Source organism: Pseudophryne corroboree, chromosome 12, assembly GCF_028390025.1.
Source record: "Pseudophryne corroboree isolate aPseCor3 chromosome 12, aPseCor3.hap2, whole genome shotgun sequence".
Classification (NCBI taxonomy): domain Eukaryota; kingdom Metazoa; phylum Chordata; class Amphibia; order Anura; family Myobatrachidae; genus Pseudophryne; species Pseudophryne corroboree.
This window is the reverse complement of record NC_086455.1, coordinates 36,776,120-36,798,261: the sequence shown is the minus strand read 5'-3', so window position 1 is coordinate 36,798,261 and position 22,142 is coordinate 36,776,120. Positions and strand designations below refer to the sequence as shown.

Genomic DNA, 22,142 nt, shown 5'->3' with positions numbered 1-22,142 from the left:
GTAGCACTTTAGCCATCAAACGGTTTTGCGGAATAACACATGTAAAGAACAACTGGAGGTGTAAGGATGTGTCAAGTCAGCTAGCTAAGAAAGAAATGCAGCTAATATATGAATTTGGCACTCTGAAACCGGGAGGGATCAATTCGGATTTCGAAGTGAAGTGGTTTCTTTAGTTTACATTTTAAGAATAGGGGGTGCATTGGATGTGTTTATTTTATCCTTGTAATATTTTATATTTTTATATTTTTACATTTTTATTATTCTGTGATTTTCTTTTAAATTGGATTTTATATGGTGACTTTCCCTTAAATCATATTTTAGGAAGACATGGAGGAAGATTTGCACGGGGATTTGCCAACATTTGATAAGGACTGCCACCCGTAAGAATTTTTTTCCCACTTGTACAGATGACAGGGTAAATCCCAGGATTTAAAAGATCAAGCCCTCAGGTTCCCATGACAACAGGACCGGAAGTGACGTTACGGTGTTAAGGGAAGAAATGAATCACGGTTAAAACCTGCCAATAACAATGGAGGCTTTGGGTGTCCAAAGCAGGGAGGCCTGGATAGGAATCCTGTCCTAATGAGGAACATCTAATCCGCCACAGGACACAGCTAGATCGTAGCGCCGAGAGCGTCCGGTTCCCATGGCAACGGGACCGGAAGTGACGTCGCGCTACAGTGTACGGGATAGAATCACACATGGAGAAGCGGGTCGTCATGACAACGGTCCGTAGCACAGACCAGGGGCGTGGTGAAACTAAAGGAATACCTATGCATCCCTCAGGTATGTGGAGAGGGAGCGAAGGTTGTCAGGGCAACAAGCCCGCCCAGAAGCTGTATAGAGGATTAGGACAGGAAGTGGCTATGGACGCTCTGGCAGAGGATCATGGGACTTGTAGTAAATGACAATGTATAGGATTCAGCTGGGTGCCTAGCCTTCTGATTGGGAGAATGTGGTTTAAATGTCAGGAGTGAGAGGAAGGTAATCATTTAGCTTGCAAACCTTGAGAAAGAACCCAGGCAGGGGTAGAAACGCGTTGGTTGTTTCCTGAACAAGCCTGAGGACGGACGCAAGGACCAGGCTCTCGATGAGATCTGAGTGGCATGGTGGGAAGATCCGGTAACCCCACATTACATCTTTCATGCGCTGATTGAACTGTCTAAACCACAGTTCATAATCATCTGGTAATTAGCCCGTCCTCATACACATGCTTGAAGGGATTGTGCAATATATTGGATTTTATATCAATTTTATTGGATGTACTTTTATGTGTTATATGTTGATTATTAAAATAGTACTTCACTATATACACATATACTTTTTTTCCACATGGGATTCGACCCTGAGCAATGAGATTCCATGGGAGCATAAGGACCAGAAGAAACTAAGAGAGCGCTAGTTAAGTCTTGGTTTCTATTTTTCTGTTGTACACTATATGGGTGAGGGGTGAAGGAAAACCTCCTTAGAAACTTCGAGACTATACCAGCTGCTATATTTGCGCACTACGATATCCTATTTATTCTCTGTATTGTTTGGACAATACAGGCTGGAACCCTGTAGTCTGTGTAGTCATTTGGTGTGTCCTCTGGATGATCTGGGCAGTGCTATACTTCCTGAAGCTGGCGGCTCCGCATCCTATGAGAGACGTCATGGGGCGGGGCCAGCACAGGCCGCTCCGGAGCCTTGTTATGGTATTAGTCCCAGGGTTGACTTGAGCTTGAGTTCAGCTTGAAATACAGCTTACTCAGGAGACAGCTGTAAGCACAGGAGTATACACAGAATGCAGCACGACATTCTGGTACTGAAGGCGAACACAGCAGCAGATGGAAAGCTGTATTGTGGAGCCAAACTCTGGGACAACAGGCAGGAATCAGCAGAAGTTGCCCTGGCAACGAGAAGTGAGCAGGGAGAGAATTAAATTGGCTGTCCTAGCTGCAGATTGGACACAGGGATCATGGAAATAAGAGCAGGAATTGGTTGAATAGCTAGCAGCTGACTATGGACAAGATGGCGGCTCCCATGTGCCAGTAGAACCGGCTCCAGATGGAAAAAGCAGTCTATGTTATTTTTAGGGCTACAAATATGTCCTGAAACTAGAGATGAGTGAAGCACTGTCATGATGCTTCAGCACCTGGTGCAGAAACAAGTCATATTACTGCGATGTGTGACACTGGTGCTACATGATAACAAAACAGTGGCTCTGACGCAGGGTCAACTACCTGCTGTGCCACACTCGGTAATAGCACTCCTAGGCACGTGCCTGAAATACCTGGTGGGAAATCCATCACTGTCCATCACATTATTATGATGACTGGATAGTACTTTGTTGGGCCACCTTTTACCCTTGAATTCCTCTAGGCATGGATTCTACTTACTGTCGGTATGTTTTGTAGGGAATATATCCCACATGTGATAAACTTCAAACTTCATCTTCAAGTCCCTGAAGGTTTCATGGTAGCGGGTCCAGAGGGATCCATGCTTTCATATTGTTGTCTTCATATCCTCTCCCTGCCATCTGCATGGTGTAATTGAAAATGTGATTCGTCACAGCACATGACCCATTTCCTGTGTTCCTGAACAAACTTTTTGCAACAGACAGGAGTGGCGTAAGGACAGGCCTCTGTTTCTGTAGCCCATATTGTGTTATGTGCAATGCTGTATTGCCCAACTGTGGGACTGAGAGAGTCTGCCCACTCTCCGTTCCACTGAAGCATCCAGTTTAAGATCACTGGCCATGCGATCAGACCCAAGTTTTTGTCTGCTGATCCACTCGTGTACTGCGAGCATCAACAATCACTGCACGTTCAAAGTCCGTCAGATCACGTCATTTACCCATTGTTTCATGAGTGATACATTTCATAAGTCTCTGCATACCTTGGCTTTTCCGCTCTTATACAGACATCCTCCGTCAGCATTATCTGCAGAACTGCTACTTTGCATACAGTCTACAATAAAATCTAAAAAAAGTCATAAACATTCTTCCTGTGCCATGCTGTAGGATCCTGTAATAACATTCCTAACAATCCATGTGCAGTAACCAAGCCCCACTGAGCTGTCTAATGTATGGAAGAGCCTAACGAAGTGTTACTGATGCATAATTGCGCCTGATTTTACTAATACACTGCTCAAAAAAATAAAGGGAACACTAAAATAACACATCCTAGATCTGAATGAATGAAATATTCTTATTAAATACTTTGTTCTTTACATAGTTGAATGTGCTGACAACAAAATCACACAAAAATGATCAATGGAAATCAAATTTATTAACCCATGGAGGTCTGGATTTGGAGACACCATCAAAATTAAAGTGGAAAAACACACTACAGGCTGATCCAACTTTAATGTAATGTCCTTAAAACAAGTCAAAATGAGGCTCAGTAGTGTGTGTGGCCTCCTCGTGCCTGAATGACCTCCCTACAATGGCTGGGCATGCTCCTGATGAGGTGGCGGATGGTCTCCTGAGGGATCTCCTCCCAGACCTGGACTAAAGCATCCGCCAACTCCTGGACAGTCTGTGGTGCAACGTAGCGTTGGTGGATGGAGCGAGATATGATGTCCCAGATGTGCTGAATTGGATTCAGGTCTGGGGAACGGGCGGGCCAGTCCATAGCATCAATGCCTTCGTCTTGCAGGAACTGCTGACACACTCCAGCCACATGAGGTCTAGCATTGTCTTGCATTAGAAGGAACCCAGGGCCAACCGCACCAGCATATGGTCTCACAGGGGGTCTGAGGATCTCATCTCGGTACCTAATGGCAGTCAGGCTACCTCTGGTGAGCACATGGAGGGCTGTGCGGCCCCCCCAAAGATATGCCACCCCACACCATTACTGACCCACTGCCAAACCAATCATGCTGGAGGATGTTGCAGGCAGCAGAACGTTCTCCTTGGCGTCTCCAGACTCTGTCATATCTGTCACATGCTCAGTGAGAACCTGCTTTCATCTGTGAAGAGCACAGGGCGCCAGTGGCGAATTTGCCAATCTTGGTGTTCTCTGGCAAATGCCAAACATCCTGCACGGTGTTGGGCTGTAAGCACAACTCCCACCTGTGGACGTCGGGCCCTCATACCACCCTCATGGAGTCTGTTTCTGATCGTTTGAGTAGACACATGCACATTTGTGGCTTGCTGGAGGTCATTTTGCAGGGCTCTGGCAGTGCTCCTCCTGTTCCTCCTTGCACAAAGGCGGAGGTAGCGGTCCTGCTGCTGGGTTGTTGCCCTCCTACGGCCTCCTCCACGTCTCCTGATGTACTGGCCTGTCTCCTGATAGCGCCTCCATGCACTGGACACTACGCTGACAGGCACAGCAAACCTTCTTGCCACAGCTCGCATTGATGTGCCATCCTGGATGAGCTACACTACCTGAGCCACTTGTGTGGGTTGTAGGGAGGTCATACAGGCACGTGGAGGCCACACACACTACTGAGCCTCATTTTGACTTGTTTTAAGGACATTACATCAAAGTTGGATCAGCTTGTAGTGTGTTTTTCCACTTTAATTTTGAGGGTGACTCCAAATCCAGACCTCCATGGGTTAATAAATTTGATTTCCATTGATCATTTTTGTGTGATTTTGTTGTCAGCACATTCAACTATGTAAAGAACAAAATATTTAATAAGTATATTTCATTCATTCAGATCTAGGATGTGTTATTTTAGTGTTCCCTTTATTTTTTTGAGCAGTGTATGTTGTGTTTGTTTCATCAACTATCCTAGAGGGAGTTTCCATTTCCTGCAGCAGCTATGTGCTGTAGGCAGCCTGGTTACCTGCAGGCGCTCCATCAGGAAATCAGCAACATACGAAGGAGCCTGGATAATATCCTGCAGTACATCGACGTAATAGAGGACGCCATATAAACCTTTATGTCAAATTATTTATTTAAGAAAAAAAAAGTACATATTTTAAATAAATATATTTCTTTTGTTCATATGCGGCTGTTTCTTTGTAAGGAATTAGGGTTCTTTGAAGTGGAGGGAATGTGTATATAGTATTTATAAATGTATGTGTGAACTACAAATGATATTGCCGGGATAGTGGGTAAAGTATACCTTAAAGGGTAATAGAATAAACTTGAACAATATCAGATATACAACACAGCATTTATTGACATATAATGGAATCAAATAACATTAATACCTTCAATCCACAAATATAGGTCCAGATTTATCAAGCCTTGGAGAGTGATAAACTGCAAGGCGATAACGTACCAACCAATCAGCTCCCAACTGTCATTTTTCAAACACAGCCTGTAACATGGCAGTTAGGAGCTGGTTGGTTTGTACTCTGGGGCAGATGCATGAAGCCTGGAGAAGTGATATAGCAGTGATAAGTGCAAGGTGATAACGCACCAGCCAATCAGCTCATAACTGTTAATTTACATATTGGAGCTGATTGGCTGGTGCGTTATCACTGCTTTACCACTTCTCCAGGCTTAATACATTTGCCCATCTATCACTGTGCTATGTATCACTCTCCAAGAATTGATAAATCTGGGCCTTAATTAGTGTTTGTTGTTAATAATATTTCCAACTATTATGTACAATAACAAATAATTTAATGTACTGTAGTTAAAACAGTAATAATGCTGCCACACTAGTGTTTAAAAAGGGTTAATTTAAAGGACGTTGATGGTAAAACCTTCAGAATATATTTGTTCATAAAATAAAGAGGTGTCAGATGATTCTAAAATTAAACATATATTAATGGGTATATGGTATCAGACCAATAAAAAAAAGAGAAAACCATATAGTTTGGGTAAACAGTATACAGATTACAGCGTTGGTATTCCGACTGCAGGGATCCTGACAGGCGGTATCTTAACTGCATCCCAGTGTTTTTAGTAAATAATGAGGTTTATTATGGCTCTGGGCACATTTGAGACTAGATTTGGGTGAAGTATAAACACAGGTGTCACAAAGGGGGTGCAGGTATGGTGTCACCCTTCCAAGTGACAGGAGCAAGATGCTGCAGTGTGATAGTACCCTGCAGCAAACGGCTCCTGTCACTGACTAAGAGACAGCATTGCAGCCATTAGTTCCAGGGATGCTGGGTAATCAGGGCTTCCAGCGAGTCCACGCCCCATAATGATGTCAGTTTGGACTTCCCATGAGGCCACACCCGTTCTGAGAGACCACTCCCACTTTTGAATGCCCTTTTTCGTACTATTGGCTGTACCGGGTTTCACCGATCCTAGGGGGTAATTCCAAGTTGATCACAGCAGGACATTTTTTAGCAGTTGGGCAAAACCATGTGCACTGCAGGAGGGGCAGATATAACATGTGCAGAGAGAGTTAGATTTGGGTGTGGTGTGTTCAATCTGCAGTCTAAATTGCAGTGTAAAAATAAAGCAGCCAGTATTTATCCTGCACAGAAACAAAATGACCCACCCAAATCTAACTCTCTCTGCACATGTTTTATCTGCCTCCCCTGCAGTGCAGATGGTTTTGCCCAATTGCTAACAAACCTGCTGCTGCGATCAACTCAGAATTACCCCCCTAGTGTCACCACTGGGTGTAAATAAGCTAGTAGAGATGTGCGCCGACCTACCTGTTTTGATTTTGGATCTGTATTAACTTCATGTTTTGGTTTCGCCAAAACTGTCCTCACGTATTTTGGTTTTGGATCTGTATTTTTTTATTTAAAAATGGCTAAAACATCTTAAAATCACATAATCTGAGCTGTTTTTTTTTTAAGTTCCTATAGTTTTATTAACCTCAATAACATTAATTGTCAGTCATTTCCAATAAAGTTTGACCACCTCACAGCTCACAATATTGTTCCCCAACATCGGCCAAAGGCTGACTGGGTAAACTAAGCAGCAGAGCAGCGGCACAAACACACGGCAGTTATTTCTGTTTAAAAATGTTTGCAAATTAGTAATGCATCAGCAATAACCAATCAAACCAACTCGCAAGTACTACCAATAGAAATAAATACAACTGGAATATCATTGCTCAAAGGTAGTAGTAGTTAACAAACAGCAAAGAAAAATACCCTAAACCAGAGGTTCTCAAACACAGTCCTCAAAACACACCAACAGTCCAGGTTTAAAGTATGTCCAAAGCTCATCACAGATGGTTAAATCAAATTGATTGAGGTACTAAATAAGTCATCTGTGGCCAAGCATGGATCTAAACCTGGACCGTTGGGGTGCCTTGAGGATCATGTGTAAAATAGCAACCGTAGACGTGGATGACCCCTACACGAGTGCACATGAATGGAGGATGAGAACTGCAGCAGAAAAGTATCAAAGCAAACCCAATGGGAGGATGAAGCCGATCTATGGAGCTAACTGGAAGAAGCAGTTTTTATAGCTACCCATCTCCTTAATGTTCAACCAGCTAAACCAGGTTGCACAAAACTCAAGACTGATATCCTCTGTTGACATATAAAAGCCAGTTCTAAAAAACCAGTCTTTGAGGGTAAGATGATTTCCAGAAAAATGTAATCACAACCCTGGCTACGTTACTTAGATGGCATATAAGAGACTTTTTGTAAGTGCTCATTCGGCATTGTGGACTGAGGCATCAGCCAAAAAAATCTTCATCCTCTGGTGCATCACTATTCAGTATTTCTTTGGAGATTAAAAATCCTCCTTCAAGAATAGTTGAATGAGTAAGCCTTCACATGACATATGCAAGAGACTACCTGGCTCTGGATTACATTGCCAACAAACCTTTGAGGTAGAGGGGAATATTTTGAAAAGTAGGGTAAGGTATCTATACCACTACATTAAAATGTTATTTTGAATTTCTTGGACTAATATAGAAGTGGAGCTAGTGGGGTTTTTAAGGAAAATCTTATGCCATTCTTCCTCTGTTGTATTGAGGCCTCTATTCTAAGTCATAATGTAATGAGCTAGGGGCCTGGAGATAGGATGCTAGCAGGAGTTTTTAAAGTCTGAAGACTATTCACAGATGCCTACAAGTTGGTAGGTCCACATGTTGACTCAAACCAGAGTAGGATTTATTAAAGGTAACAGAATACATGTGGTAGAAGATACACAACAGTCAAAATGATAAGGTATCAATCTCTCCTGGGCTAGGGGCCTGATTTAGCATCGATCTCTGAAGTGTGGAAATCGCTATTCAGCGATTTTCGCACTTCTGGGTGCATGCACTAGGACTTAAACAATCGCATCTAAGTGATGGCGGGGGCGGTGATGGGGCATCATCAAGGGCAACGTTTTCTGGACAACGTTGCGGCATTGGGGGCCGCGGTCTGGACAATGAGGCATGTCCGGACCGTTTACGGGACTGGCCGCAGCGGCTGCGTGTTGTGACATGCAGCCGCTGCAACCCAAAACATGACGGCCAGGCAACTTCCTTTGCAGGATGCAAGCTCGCATTTTAGTGCGGGGGAGGTGAGGAGACCCGGCATGTGGTGTGGCCTTGCCCTGTGCTGGTTGGACCCCGCATGTTAGTGGAAGGAGTGGAATTCATGCTGAATTAGGCCCGAAGTACTGTCCAGCTGTCCATCACTGTACAGTAAATGCACAATAACACGCAGTTAAGAGACAGCCTGCAGCGTTTAACCATTTAGCTACATGTCAATATCCTCCCCTTTCGCTAAAGGTGGGTACACACTAATAGATATATCTGCAGATCAATTGATCTGCAGATATATCTATGGACGGATCGAGCAGTGTGTGCAGCATACACACTGCCCGATCCGTCGGGGACTGACGTCATGAACTGGGCGGGCGTGTACACACGCCCACCCAGTTCAGCTGTCAATCACCGCCGGCCGCCACAGCATGTGTACGGGCGGGCGGCCGACCGCCCCGTACACACACAGCGACGCGCCAATATATCGATAGATATATTGGCCGTCGGCTGTGCTGCGCGGCCGACGCGATACCTCTGTGAACGACGGAGTTCACAGACGTATCGGCCGTACACACTGGCCGACGGTCCCGCGATATATCGGCCGTTCAAGAGAACGGCCAATATATATCGACCAGTGTGTACGGGCCTTTAGAGATGTCTCTTGTTTCTAAATTTCTCAAACTTTCTCAAAACTTCCTATAACAAAACATACTAAAAGCATCAAGCAATAACAATAACAAACATCATTAATCATCATATTTCAGTACACAGTTCTTATAAAATGTACTCAGTGCTTGTATATATGCTTGTGAGTATATCCAGAGGCAGAACTCAGGGAGGCAACGGAGTCAGCTGCCGCCGGGCTCCTGCTTTGAAGGGGGGCACCTCTCCTCCTGTTCCGTGTGTTCAGCGACATTAATCAATTAAGTTAAACTAGGTGCTTCATCGCGCCCTACGGGCGCTCTTCACACCATCGCAAGGGGCTACGCCCCTTTAACCCTTGCATGCCTATATGGGGTTCAATATTTGTATTATATGGAGTATTACCTGCATTCCTTTGTTAGTGGTTAAATATTGCACAATGAAAGGGCGTGCGATGGTGAAGGAGGCGCAGCCCCTTGCGACGGCGTGAACAGCACCTGCAGGGCACGATGTACAGAATGAGCGGGTGCGGGGGGGACTGCGGATGCGGGAGGGTGTCTGTAGATGCTGCAGGTGGAGGGGGGGCAGATGCGGGGGGGCCCGGATGGGGAAGGGTTGGGACGTGCTGCGGGTGGGGGAGAGACAGAAGAGTGGGGGCTGTAGATGGGGGAGGGGTCCGGAGGCACTGCAGGTGGGGGAGGGGCAGGTGCAGGGATGTTGCGGATGGGTGAAGGGTTCCGGAGGTGCTGTGGGATGGGAACGGGCGGGGGTGCCGGGGGTGGGGTAGGGGGTCCGGAGACACCGCGGTGGGGGAGAGGCAGGTGCGCGGATGGGGAAGGGGGTCCGGAGGCGCTGCAGATGGTGGAGGGGCAGGTGCGGAGGTGCCGTGGGTGGGTGAGGGGGGGACCGCGAATGGAGGAGGGTGTCTGCAGATGCTGTGGGTGGAGGAGGATAGGTGTGGGGGGAGACATATATGGGGGGTGGATGGTGGAGGGGGTCCGGAGGTGCTGTGGGTGGTGGGGGAGTGGGAGTCGCTGGTGGTGCAGGGGGTCTGGAGGCACAGCGTGTGGGGGAGGGGTGGAGTGTCGCATGTGGTGGAGGGGAAAGTGCGGAGGTGTGGTGCATTGGGGAGGGGTCTGGAGGCGCTGCGGGTACTGTACCTGCCAAAAAGGTAGTTGGAGAGTATGCAGTAACAGGGCCAGGACAGGGGTGACGGGGCCAGGACAGGGGCGACGGGGCCAGGACAGGGGCGACGGGGCCAGGACAGGGGCGACGGGGCCAGGATAGGGGCGACGGGGCCAGGATAGGGGCGACGGGACCAGGATTTGGTTGACAGGGCCAGGATAGGGGTGACAGGGACATGACAGAACACAGGGCACAGGAGAGATTGGTATTAGGGGGTCATAGCATGCTCGCGGCTGCCGGGCACTGTGGTAAGGGGAGACTGGGAGTGACTGGTTAGCCCCCAGGAGACGCTGCGGCTGGAGGGAGGAGGGGGTCGGAGCCTGCAAGCAGCGCGGACTTTTGCAGCGCTGCCCGCCGGCTAAAGTGTGTGAAGGAGCTGGGCGCACCTCACTGCGGGCGGTAGCGCTGCAGCTAGCGGTGGGGTTGCCGGGGCTGGAGATAACAGAGGCAGTACGGAACCTGCACAGCGGCAGGTGCCCCACAAAACTGCAGCTAAGAAGCGTGGAGTGTGCCAGAAAGTGACGCTCCTCTGCGTCAGAGAGATCCTGCTGAGTATGCTGACGTGGGGGGTCAAGTACACAGTGAGCCGGTGCCCGTCTGTCTGTATGGCATACCCCCTCACACACTGCCATACCTCCCAACTGTCCCGATTTTCGCGGGACAGTCCCATTTTTTTGGGTCTGTCCCACTGTCCCACCCGCGGGCCGCAGTGTCCCGAGGTGGGGGGGGGGGGGGGGGGGGGGCAGTTGGGAAGCTCCTGTACTCGCTGTTCTGCTTAGCATGCACACAGCGTCTATTTAGTGGAGACAGAGGGAGAGGGGGCATCAGGGGGTACGGATTAAGGGTGGGCCCAGGGGGTACGTACCCCGGGCCTCACAGTTTTAGGGGGCCCCCCGGCTGGAGTAGCTCTGCCCCAGCTCTGAAGCTCCCCCGTCCTGCCAGCAACAGCAGCAGCATTGTGTTACAGTTAGCACACGCTGCTGAGTGTAGGCAGGTCTGTGGCAGGGACGTGCAGTCAGGGGAGGTGAAGGGTTAAATCTCCTCTGTCAGTGTGCATTGTGTAAATATTGTTTCTTTTTCTTTTGCCTTGGATTTAGCTTGCATTGCATAAAATGAATATAGCTCCACCCATAGTTTGTTGGGAACTGTGTGAAATCACCACCCCTAGATGAAGTACTAGGCTGTATCCTACATCCCCCCCCATGTAGCCTGTTTTATCCCTCCTATGCAGTAAAGTTAAACCAATAAAGTATTTACTTTTGCCTACCCCTCCCTGGACATTCCAATCCCTCCCTAGACAATGATGCCTTATATACCATTGTTATGAACAATAAACGGAGAGTGATTCTTAATTACATGGTGTCGTGTATAATCTGTAATTTTAAGGATTGCTCTCACTGACGTCAGTGGCCATCAAATCGAGGGGTACAAGAAGAGGCTGATATCCTTTCAAGTGGGGGCTCAGTCCTGGATTCAGTTGATCGCCCCCGAATCGGTAAGATAGAGAATTCATTGTCTGTCTTTTCCGTAAGGGATTGCGTTCAAACACTGAATTTGAACTCGCTCCGTGTTCCGGGAACACGTGACAAGGTAATATTTAAGTCCGGGACTTAATATTACGTAGTTTTATGTAAAGCCATAAAACAGGTATCAGGGATACCATATAATCTTTAATGTCTGGGACTTAAAGATACGTCTGAGAAAAGCGCAATTCTCCAAAGACGTTAGTATCTGGGATACTTAAAAAATAGACCTGGGGTCTATACGTAACGTAGAAAATACCCCGATTTGATCGCCTATATTCTTGTATGTTTGTAGTGTGATAAGTTCTTATGTTTGGTCCAGACGGCTGGTAAGTTTTCGTCTGCCAGATATCTTTACTCAAAACACTTTTCTTGCTTCCTGTTTAAAACGCTGTATTTTTTCTGACATCTTGTACGAAGGTAAGCGTACCCGTCAAAAGATTTCATGTTCTCATTATACAGATAATATTGTGATATTGTCAATGACTAATTAACTGGTGTTAACTAATGCATGCATAGAAAGTTTTTGTAAATTGCATAGAAAGTCTTTTTGTTGTGAAGTTGTATAGAAGGTTTTTTTTTAAACTGCATTTTTGTTGTGATATTGCATAGACAGTTGTTATAAGTTGTTGTAGAAATTGCGTAGAAAGCTGGTGTAGATTGTATTCTTTACTATGGGAGGGGGTCAGAGTAAGACAGTCATTTATCCTCCACCTTTACCAGGAGAAACATGTAAGGAATATGTTGCCCGTAACTCCACCACAGATTATTATTTAGTTAACCCTTGGGTAGATAACTTAGCGGGGTGGACAGAGAAAGTTGGCAGCCCCAGTCCATTCCCCCGTGACGGTATTAATTATCCCTTTTATATGGACATGGTCAAAGGTCTTTGTCTGGAAGACAAGGAAGCCTGGCCATGGTACGATCATGACCCACAATGGGACATGACATATATGCGTGCTGGAGGAGAGCAATGGCTCACGATAGCACCTCATTGGTATGACAAGAATATCAAGCAGAAACAGCGTAGAATAAAATCTGTAACTTCCAGACTGCATAAAGCTGAGGAATTTAGAAGCAACAAGTTTCTGAAAAATTCTTCTCCCCCGCCTTACAATCCCCTATACCCCTCCTTAAAAGACACAGATCTGTTAGCTGCAGTTGCTTTGTCACGAATTCCGATGCAAAGGGGAGGGGGAGGAGGGGAAGGGGAAGGAGAAGGAAGCTCAGTTGCTTTGTCACGAATGCCGATGCAAAGGGGAGGGGGAGGAGGGGAAGGGGAAGGAGAAGGAGGCTCAGGAGGAATAGCCCCCCCTGACAGTACCCTCCACATAGACGTAACCACCCCCGCCCCTAGTGCCCCTACTCCTAACAAACAAATCACCTCCCGCCGTAACGCTGACTCAACTGTTATCATTCACCACCCTCTTACCCCCTCCATAACGCGATCCGGCACTGGTTTCCTTGAAAACAGTGCTGATGCCAGCAGTGTCGCCACCCAGCACCTGCCCTTCATGACAGTAGGGGATCAGTTGTTAAAGAAACCCATTGAAATAGAGGATTTAGACAGAATTGTTAAGAACTGTCCCAAACCCACTGTTGCACCTGACGGCTGCATAGCTTACTTGAAAAAGGCTTGCACAGGACGCAGCTATACTCAAGAAGATATGAAGCTGATCATAGATGGGGTTATAGACCATTACAACGGGTGGGATTGGAAAAAGATTCCCACCATAAACACTCCTACCACCCTTAACGATGCCGTTCGCTACCCTCTCAATACTGGGGACGGTGTAACGGAGATGTGGAAGGAAATTGAGACCCATATGAAAGAGATTTTTAAAACCCGAGCTTCTCTTCCTATTGCCGTAGCATGTAAACAAAAGCCCACTGAAACTGTCACTGAGTTTTGGAAGAGGTTTAAAAAGTGTTGGTCTGAAGATGCAGGTCTTACTCTTGTAGATACAGACCATTTACTAATTTCTACCTTTGTAAATAACTTGTTGCCATCTGTTATGGTCCCTGTTAAGCAAGGTGTTTCTTCCTGGACCTCTGATAATATTAAGGAATTTGAAAAGCACTTATATGAAAAGGAAGCTGCAGGATGCTTTGATGTTAAAAAACCCTTGCAGAATGCCCCAACTCATAATTACCAAAATCACAGAAACCGGGGAGATAGACGCCAGCAGCACTTTACTGGCCCACCCCGCAATCCAGCCCGATATCAAAACCCACAAGCCAGGCCACCCCACCCCCCTGACTCTGCCAGCAGGAAACAAACCTCCTGCTTCAACTGTGGAAGGGACGATCACTGGGCAAGGGATTGCCCTTGTCCCCCACAAAACCACCGACAGCCCCAAGCTCCGGCTCCCTCCCGGGATCATCCCCGACAGTCACACAACAACCCCTTTCAGGATCATGTCCGATTCCGAGTTGACTGGCAGGACCCCTCCCACTGACGGGGCCCGGAGGAGGGTATCCCAGCCTTTGCCCAACTCACCAGACACTGGAAGGACCCACCGCTACTAACCTTGATTATAGGAAAGAGAGCAATCCCTTTCCTGGTAGATAGCGGGGCAACTACTAGTGTTTTGTGTGTCGACCTGTACGATGGTCATTTGGAAAAGACTGCTCCTTCAATGGGAATCAATGGGATACCCACAGATGCTTACCTGACAGATGCCCTTAGTGTCAGAACCACGGGAGGCACGTATATGGGTAAACACAATTTCACTGTAATACCTGAATGTCCAATTAATCTTCTGGGAAGGGATCTTCTTAGCAAACTCGAAATCTCCATTCTCCCTTCACCCACTAGCAGTGGCCTGGAGGTCGAGTCCCCACACCTACCGGTGTGGGAGGCAACAGACATTACACCTGATTTTGACAAAGTGAACCCTGCTCTATGGTCGGAGGGTCCCTATGACACTGGCCTCATTCCTTGCACACCATATAGAGCAACCCTGAAACCTGACACACAACCTGTCTATCAAAAGCAATACCCCTTGTCACAAGAGAAGGTTGAAGGTCTTAGACCAATGATACAACAGTTTCTCCAACAAGGCATTCTCAGACACATAATCTCACCTTACTGCACACCAGTCAACCCTGTTGCTAAGTCAGATGGTAGTGTAAGGTTTGTACAAGACCTCAGGGCAATTAACCAACTCATTGTGCCCATAGCACCCATTGTACCTGACATTAACTCACTCATTTCAGCTATCCCTGCAGATGCTGCAATTTTTTCTGTGATTGATTTAAAAAATGCATTTTTTAGCATTCCAGTGGATGCACAGACACAGTTACTTTTTGCATTTTCTTTTGAGGGCAAGCAACTCACCTGGTGTCGTTTACCCCAGGGCTATATTGACGCACCCGTTGTCTATAGCATTGTACTCCAGGCCACATTGGGGCCCTGGCAACCTCACCATGGTTCAGTCCTGCTACAGTATGCAGATGATCTGCTGCTCTGTAGTCAAACTGAGGAGGCCTGCCGGGAGGATGGTATATCACTGTTAAACTGGCTCTGTGAATGTGGACACAAGGTGTCCAAAACAAAAATGCAATGGTGTAAGAAGCATGTGGATTACTTAGGTTTTGTGCTCACTCAGGGGGAAAGGAAAGTCAGTCCACAGCGCATTCAGTCTGTATTGGGCCTGGTCACCCCAACTACCCAGAGAGAACTGCTGTCTTTTCTGGGTATGGTAAATTACTGCAGACAGTGGATATCTGATTGTTCCTATTATGATAACATTTTGAGACAAGCCACACTGAAAGACAAACCTAATATTGTACAATGGTCACAAGAAATGTTAACTGCATATGAAAGCTTAAAGTGTATGTTAATGAAAAGTCCGGCACTTGGCCTCCCCAACTATGTACTACCTTTTCATTTGTTTGCAAGGGACAATTGTAAAACCATGGCGGGGGTGCTCACACAGTTTCATGGAGGAAAGTTGCGCCCAGTGGCATTTTTTTCCAAAGTAATGCCTGTCACTGTGCAAGGTATGCCTGCTTGCCTCAGGGCACTTGCAGCCTGTGCAATGGTAACTGAAATGGCCACCACACTCACCCTAGGCCACACAACAATACTTCACACCACTCATGATGTTCTAACCATTTTAAAAGGGTTACACACACAACACATGTCAGCTCAGCGCCTTAGTGGATATGAGGTTCTCCTTTTGAACAACCCCTCCCTCACCATTAAGTATGCCACCAACTCTTCAGGTCCTGCACCCATTCTCCACGCTCTCCTGGGGCTCAAAGGTCCTGAAGACCACCCTCCTGAACCCCATGACTGCTCAGCCTCCATTGAGTCAGAAACATCCCCCAGACTGGACATGTCCCCTGTCCCTGTCCCCGACGCGGATGTCATTTTTGTAGATGGTTCCTGTAGCAGACCCAATGACACCACGTACCAAGCGGGTTATGCTATTGTCACTCTCCCTGACATTATTCTGGAAGCACAGCCCATTCCTTACCAGTCAGCACAGGCTGCAGAGCTCATTGCTCTCACAAGGGCTTGTCACCTTTACCGGAATAAACCAGTCACCATCTACACTGACTCCAAATACGGGTACGGCGTCGTGCATGACCATGGGGTCATTTGGCAACGCCGTGGTTTCCTTGGAGCTGATGGAAAAGGCATATCACATGCCCAACTCATCTCTGACCTTCTGCATGCCATAACCTTACCCTCTGACATTGCAATCCTCCATTGCAGGGCACACACCGGGGGGAAGGATGCAGTCTCCCTTGGAAATGCCCTTGCTGACTCTGCTGCCAAACATGCAGCCTCACAGCCCATCACTCAGGCCCACATGACCATCATGACCCCCCCAGCTCTCGACAACCATTACCTGATCACCCAGTTACAGGCCTCAGCCTCCAATGCCGACCTAGCTGACTGGACTTACCCAGTTTTGCAGAAGAATCCTAAAACAGGATTAATCTGCAAAGAGGGGAAACCTTGTATACCCCAGTCCAGTGCACCCTTGTTTATTGCCCACTACCATGGCATAGGACACCACAGTAAGGCAACAACTACCTTACTCTTACGTAATGATTTCTATGTCACGGATGCCAAGTCATTAGTAGATCAGTATGTCAGTAGATGCATCACTTGCCTGCGAAACAACCCCAACAACCCTGACAAGGCAAAACATCAGCATCTTGAATACCCCACCACACCCTTTACACACCTGCAAATTGACTTCACCCATATCCCAGGTACTGGTAAACAGGAATATGCCCTGGTCATTGTAGACATGTTCTCTCGATGGCCAGAGGTATTCCCCACTAAATCTGAGGATGCAAAGACAGTTGCTAGGATCCTAACTCAGGAAATCATCCCCAGATGGGGGTGCCCATTGCAAATCAATAGTGATAAAGGCTCCGCCTTTACAGCAAAAATTACACAGGCCTTGGTAAAGGCCCTGCAGGTGGAATGGAAGTTCCACATCCCGTATCACCCGCAGAGTTCAGGGGTCGTAGAACGCATGAATAGGACCCTCAAAGACAAGCTTAGGAAGGCCACAGGGGGTACCTTCCATAAATGGAAGAAGGTCCTTCCTATTATCCTAGCAGAGATCAGAATGACACCACAAAAGACTTTGGGTTACTCCCCCTTTGAAATATTAATGGGTAGGCCCTTCCCTACACCTTGGGCTAAGAAACCATTAGTAATACAGGAGGGAGATCTAGAACTTATCAGAGAAGAGTATGTCAGGTCCCTGATAATAAAACTGAATGAAATTGAACATGAGGTTGTTTGTAAAAACCCTTTGAATCCACAGGAACCTACACACCCCTTTAAAGTCGGAGACAGAGTCGTGGTGAAGGTGCTCCCCAGGAACAAGAGCCCAGGAGACTTTACCTACGGTCCAGAGACAGAGGTCGTAGCAGTAACCAGAACAGCAGTCCTGACAGAGGAAAGCCCCACCTGGATCCATGCATCCCGAGTGAAAAAGGTTCCTAGACCAGACCTAGAGAGGGAAGCAAGTGATTCCAGCGAGGTACGAACGGGGGCAGACAGCCCTGACCTCCCACCTAGCGAAGACAGAAGAACAGAGGAGGATGAGGAACCTGTCCCCTACCTCTATCCTGGGGACTATGTTGATAATCCTAATGGTCCTCACTTGCCAAGCTACAGCTGAAGTAGACATTACACAAAAATCCGGCACCTACACATTTTGGTATAACTCCTCCAATACTGAGGTTGCCGCCTATAAAATAGATTTCTGTACCATTGCTCCCTGTCTTAACAAACATTATGCCTGGCAGTGTGATCAGTATGGTACACGTAATACCCCCACTGAAGCCTATATTTGTGTTACTAGTAAATATTGGGGAAATAAATGTGCGTATTGGGGATCAGTGGGATGGAATTCTGGCCATAGTTATGGATACCAGCCCAAAGAGGCTCTCTCAAGAAAAGACAAATATGGTGAGTCCCTGCTTACCCGTCTTACCCTTCATAGACAAAACAGATGTGATAGTAAATTCATATTAAGCATAAAACATCCCCAGTCTACTGATGCAGGCACCTATGTCCTAGGTGAATCCTTTTTTTTAAACCCATCCCTTACACCATTCTTGTTACAGGATATGTTTAACAATGAAAAGTATGCCCAGCTCAAGCCCCCTAAACCACGCCCCAACCTCTTGAAACCTCATATAACCACCTTCAAGGATATGATGGCCGTTAACAATCCCACCTTTAAAGACACCCTAGCTATTGAAACTGGTTTCTCTGACATCAATTTCTGGTTAGAATGGATGAAGTATAGTGCTAGCAAACATAATAAAAGTAACTGTTATGTCTGTGGCAAATCTAGGCCCCACCTAGGTACAGTGCCCCTTAATATACCCCTAGAACAGGAAAATTGTTTTTTCAGCCTTTTTAATGACACCAAAACAAATGACAGTCAGTGCGAAATGTGGAAAAGGGAATATCCCATATTGTCAAAAAATCCCAACCCAGGAAGCACCATAACCATATATCCTGGAAACTATACCTGTTATACATCTAACACCACCACAGGGAGAAATTTAAAAACCTTCCCACCAGGGTATTGTGCAAATAAAAGAACAACTGTTTTAGTCAACCAAACTAGATCATTAGGCGACATTTATTACATATGTGGGGATATGAAACTTAGAAGTAAATTAGACACACCATGGTATGGTGAGTGTGCCCTGGCCAAAGTCATAATGCCACTCCTAATGATCACCGATGACCCCACTCCTCCCTCTAATACTCCTGCTAATCGAAAGAAAAGAGCACTCCCAGGAGGTAGCTTTGACCCCCACGTATACATTGATGCTATAGGGGTCCCAAGAGGTGTTCCAAATGAGTTCAAAGCTAGAGATGAGGTGGCTGCGGGTTTTGAATCATTGTTCCCTATAGTAACTGTAAATAAAAACGTAGCCTGGATTAATTATATATATTATAATCAACAAAGATTTGTTAATGATACCAAAGATGCTCTTAAAGGTATAGCTGAACAGCTAGAAGCCACTTCCCAAATGACCTTCCAAAATAGAATGGCCCTTGACATGATTCTAGCAGAAAAAGGCGGTACATGTGTTTACATTAGTAAGGTGGAAGGCTGTTGTACATATATTCCTGACAACACTGGTCCCAACGGTAAGGTTACTTTAGCCATAAACAAGTTAGAAACCTTATCCATAGAACTTAAGAAAAATTCAGGTATTGATAACCCATGGAGCCAATATTTTGGGTGGTTTGAAAATTGGAAACAGGCTCTTGTGCAAATAAGCATATTCATACTTGTAACTTTAATTCTTTTAGGCATTATAGTTTATTGTGTAATTCCCTGTGGAAAGAAACTTACCTCCAAAGGCATTGATAAGGCCCTGATGTACTATGATATAACCACCAGTCCTGTCACCTCCTCTGATAGTAAGGGACCCGACGATTATGCCCAATATCTCAAGAACTGGAGGAACAAGAAAGGAGCCTCACTTAAGAATCATGTCATATAACAATCATGATTCTAAGAGGGGATTGAAGGGTTAAATCTCCTCTGTCAGTGTGCATTGTGTAAATATTGTTTCTTTTTCTTTTGCCTTGGATTTAGCTTGCATTGCATAAAATGAATATAGCTCCACCCATAGTTTGTTGGGAACTGTGTGAAATCACCACCCCTAGATGAAGTACTAGGCTGTATCCTACATCCCCCCCCATGTAGCCTGTTTTATCCCTCCTATGCAGTAAAGTTAAACCAATAAAGTATTTACTTTTGCCTACCCCTCCCTGGACATTCCAATCCCTCCCTAGACAATGATGCCTTATATACCATTGTTATGAACAATAAACGGAGAGTGATTCTTAATTACATGGTGTCGTGTATAATCTGTAATTTTAAGGATTGCTCTCACTGACGTCAGTGGCCATCAAATCGAGGGGTACAAGAAGAGGCTGATATCCTTTCAGGAGGCAGGGGAGGCAGTGCCTCCCCTGTCATTAATGATTAAAATAATACAAAGAGGTATATGTTTTAGACTTTGTATTATTTTAATATTTCTTACATTGTAAATAGTGTTTTAAATGTGTATAGGAGGCACCGCTCTCGGTGCCTCACGCTATTCATATGAAATGGCCGGAAGCGCGGGGCGGAGCTAAGAAATGAGCAGCAAAAGCTCATTGAAAAAAGCTCCTGAAGCGGCACTTACTATAAGTGCCTCTTTGACAGGGGCGTCACAGTTAGCTGTGATTGGGCAGTGGTAGGGGGTAGCACTAAGCTGTGCAGCGTCCATAGCCTGCCGCTCCCCCTCCCTCCCTCCCTCCTTCCACCCGGCGCCTGAACATACCTTATGCCCTCCGGCGGCGTCACCCTCACACACCCGCCTACCGTCCGGAGGACGGACGCTGCCAGCAGCAGTATCTCCGGCTGGACACTGCTTTGCTCCCTGTTCGCGGCTGTCTCAGCTCCCCCGCTGCGCTGGTCCCGCTCGGCTATCCTGAGGAGAGGAGCCCTGAGTGGAGCTGACGCTGAGCTGCAGAGCCGCCCGCTACACTCTGACTGTGCTGATGGGGCCATGCACTGCTGCTGCGGCCGAGATCAGGAGATCACTACCCAGGTGCGGGCTACACAGGGAAGTGGGATTATGGGGTGTGCATGACCATGTGGAGGGACAGTGGGAGTAGGTTGTGTGGTGGGGGTAGTGGATTATTGGGTGTATGTAAGGGAACAGGGGGACTAGCTTATGTGTTGGGGTAGAGGGTTGTATGTAGGAAGACTAGGGTTTGTGAGGTTGTGTAGAGTTTATGGGTTTTATGTGAGGAGACAGATGGATTAGGGTGTGTGAGTGGTAGAGGGATATGAGGTGTATGTGGGGGGACGGAGTGCTAGGTATATTGGAGCAGAGGGATATTTATTGTATGTGGGGGGACAGGGGGAGTAAGGTATGTTGTGGGGTAGAGGGGTATGCAGTGTATGTTGTCAATCTCTCCGTCACCCACTGCTGTCACTCTGTCACCCACCGCTGTCACCCTCTCCCTGGCATCACCCGCTCCCTGTCACAATCTCCCTGGCGTCACCCACTGCCTGTCATCCTCTGCTGTTACCCTCTCCCTGGCGTCACCTACTGCTGCCACACTTCTCCCTGTCACTGCTGTCACCGTCTCCCTGTCATCCACTGCTGTTACCCTCTCCCTGGTGTCATCCTCTCCCTGGCGTCACATACTGCTGTCACCCTCTCCTAGCTCTCACCGCTGTCACCCTCTCCCTGGCATCACCCGCTCCCTGTCACAATCTCCGTCACCCACTGCTGTCACTCTCTGTCACCCACCGCTGTCACTGTCACCCACCGCTGTCACCCTCTCCCTGGCATCACCCGCTCCCTGTCACAATCTCCCTGGCGTCACCCACTGCCTGTCATCCTCTGCTGTTACCCTCTCCCTGGCGTCACCTACTGCTGCCACACTTCTCCCTGTCACTGCTGTCACCGTCTCCCTGTCATCCACTGCTGTTACCCTCTCCCTGGTGTCATCCTCTCCCTGGCGTCACATACTGCTGTCACCCTCTCCTAGCTCTCACCGCTGTCACCCTCTCCCTGGCATCACCCGCTCCCTGTCACAATCTCCGTCACCCACTGCTGTCACTCTCTGTCACCCACCGCTGTCACTGTCACCCACCGCTGTCACCCTCTCCCTGGCATCACCCACTCCCTGTCACAATATCCGTCACCCACTGCTGTCACTCTCTCTGTCACCCACCGCTGTCACTCTGTCACCCACTGCTGTCACCCTCTCCCTGGCATCACCCGCTCCCTCTCACAATCTCCCTGGCGTCACCCACTCCCTGTCATCCTCTGCGGTTACCCTCTCCCTGGCGTCACCTACTGCTGTCACCCTCTCCCTTGGGTTACCCTCTTCCCTGCGTCACCTTTTCCCTGTCACTGCTGTCACCCTCTCCCTGTCATCCACTG

General features: G+C 47.3%; 1 protein-coding gene across 2 annotated transcripts; it reads left to right on the top strand.

Moving 5' to 3' along the window:
• Nucleotides 1-517: 517 nt before the first annotated feature.
• LOC134980482 (ERV-BabFcenv provirus ancestral Env polyprotein-like) lies at nt 518-20,026 on the top strand. 2 transcript variants are annotated; one of them, XM_063947325.1, is made up of 2 exons: nt 518-786; nt 17,483-20,026. In XM_063947325.1, exon 2 carries the CDS (start codon nt 17,763-17,765, stop codon nt 19,692-19,694), a length of 1,932 nt encoding a protein of 643 aa, XP_063803395.1. In that variant the 5' UTR covers nt 518-786; nt 17,483-17,762; the 3' UTR covers nt 19,695-20,026. The 2 variants fall into 2 exon arrangements, with proteins under 2 accessions (XP_063803395.1, XP_063803396.1); XM_063947326.1 differs by lacking the exon at nt 518-786 and adding an exon at nt 814-1,187.
• Nucleotides 20,027-22,142: the final 2,116 nt, after the last annotated feature.

Coding starts and splice junctions, on each gene's coding strand:
- LOC134980482 (XM_063947325.1), top strand. CDS start 17,763: ATGAGGAACCTGTCCCCTACCTCTATCCTGGGGACTATGTTGATAATC.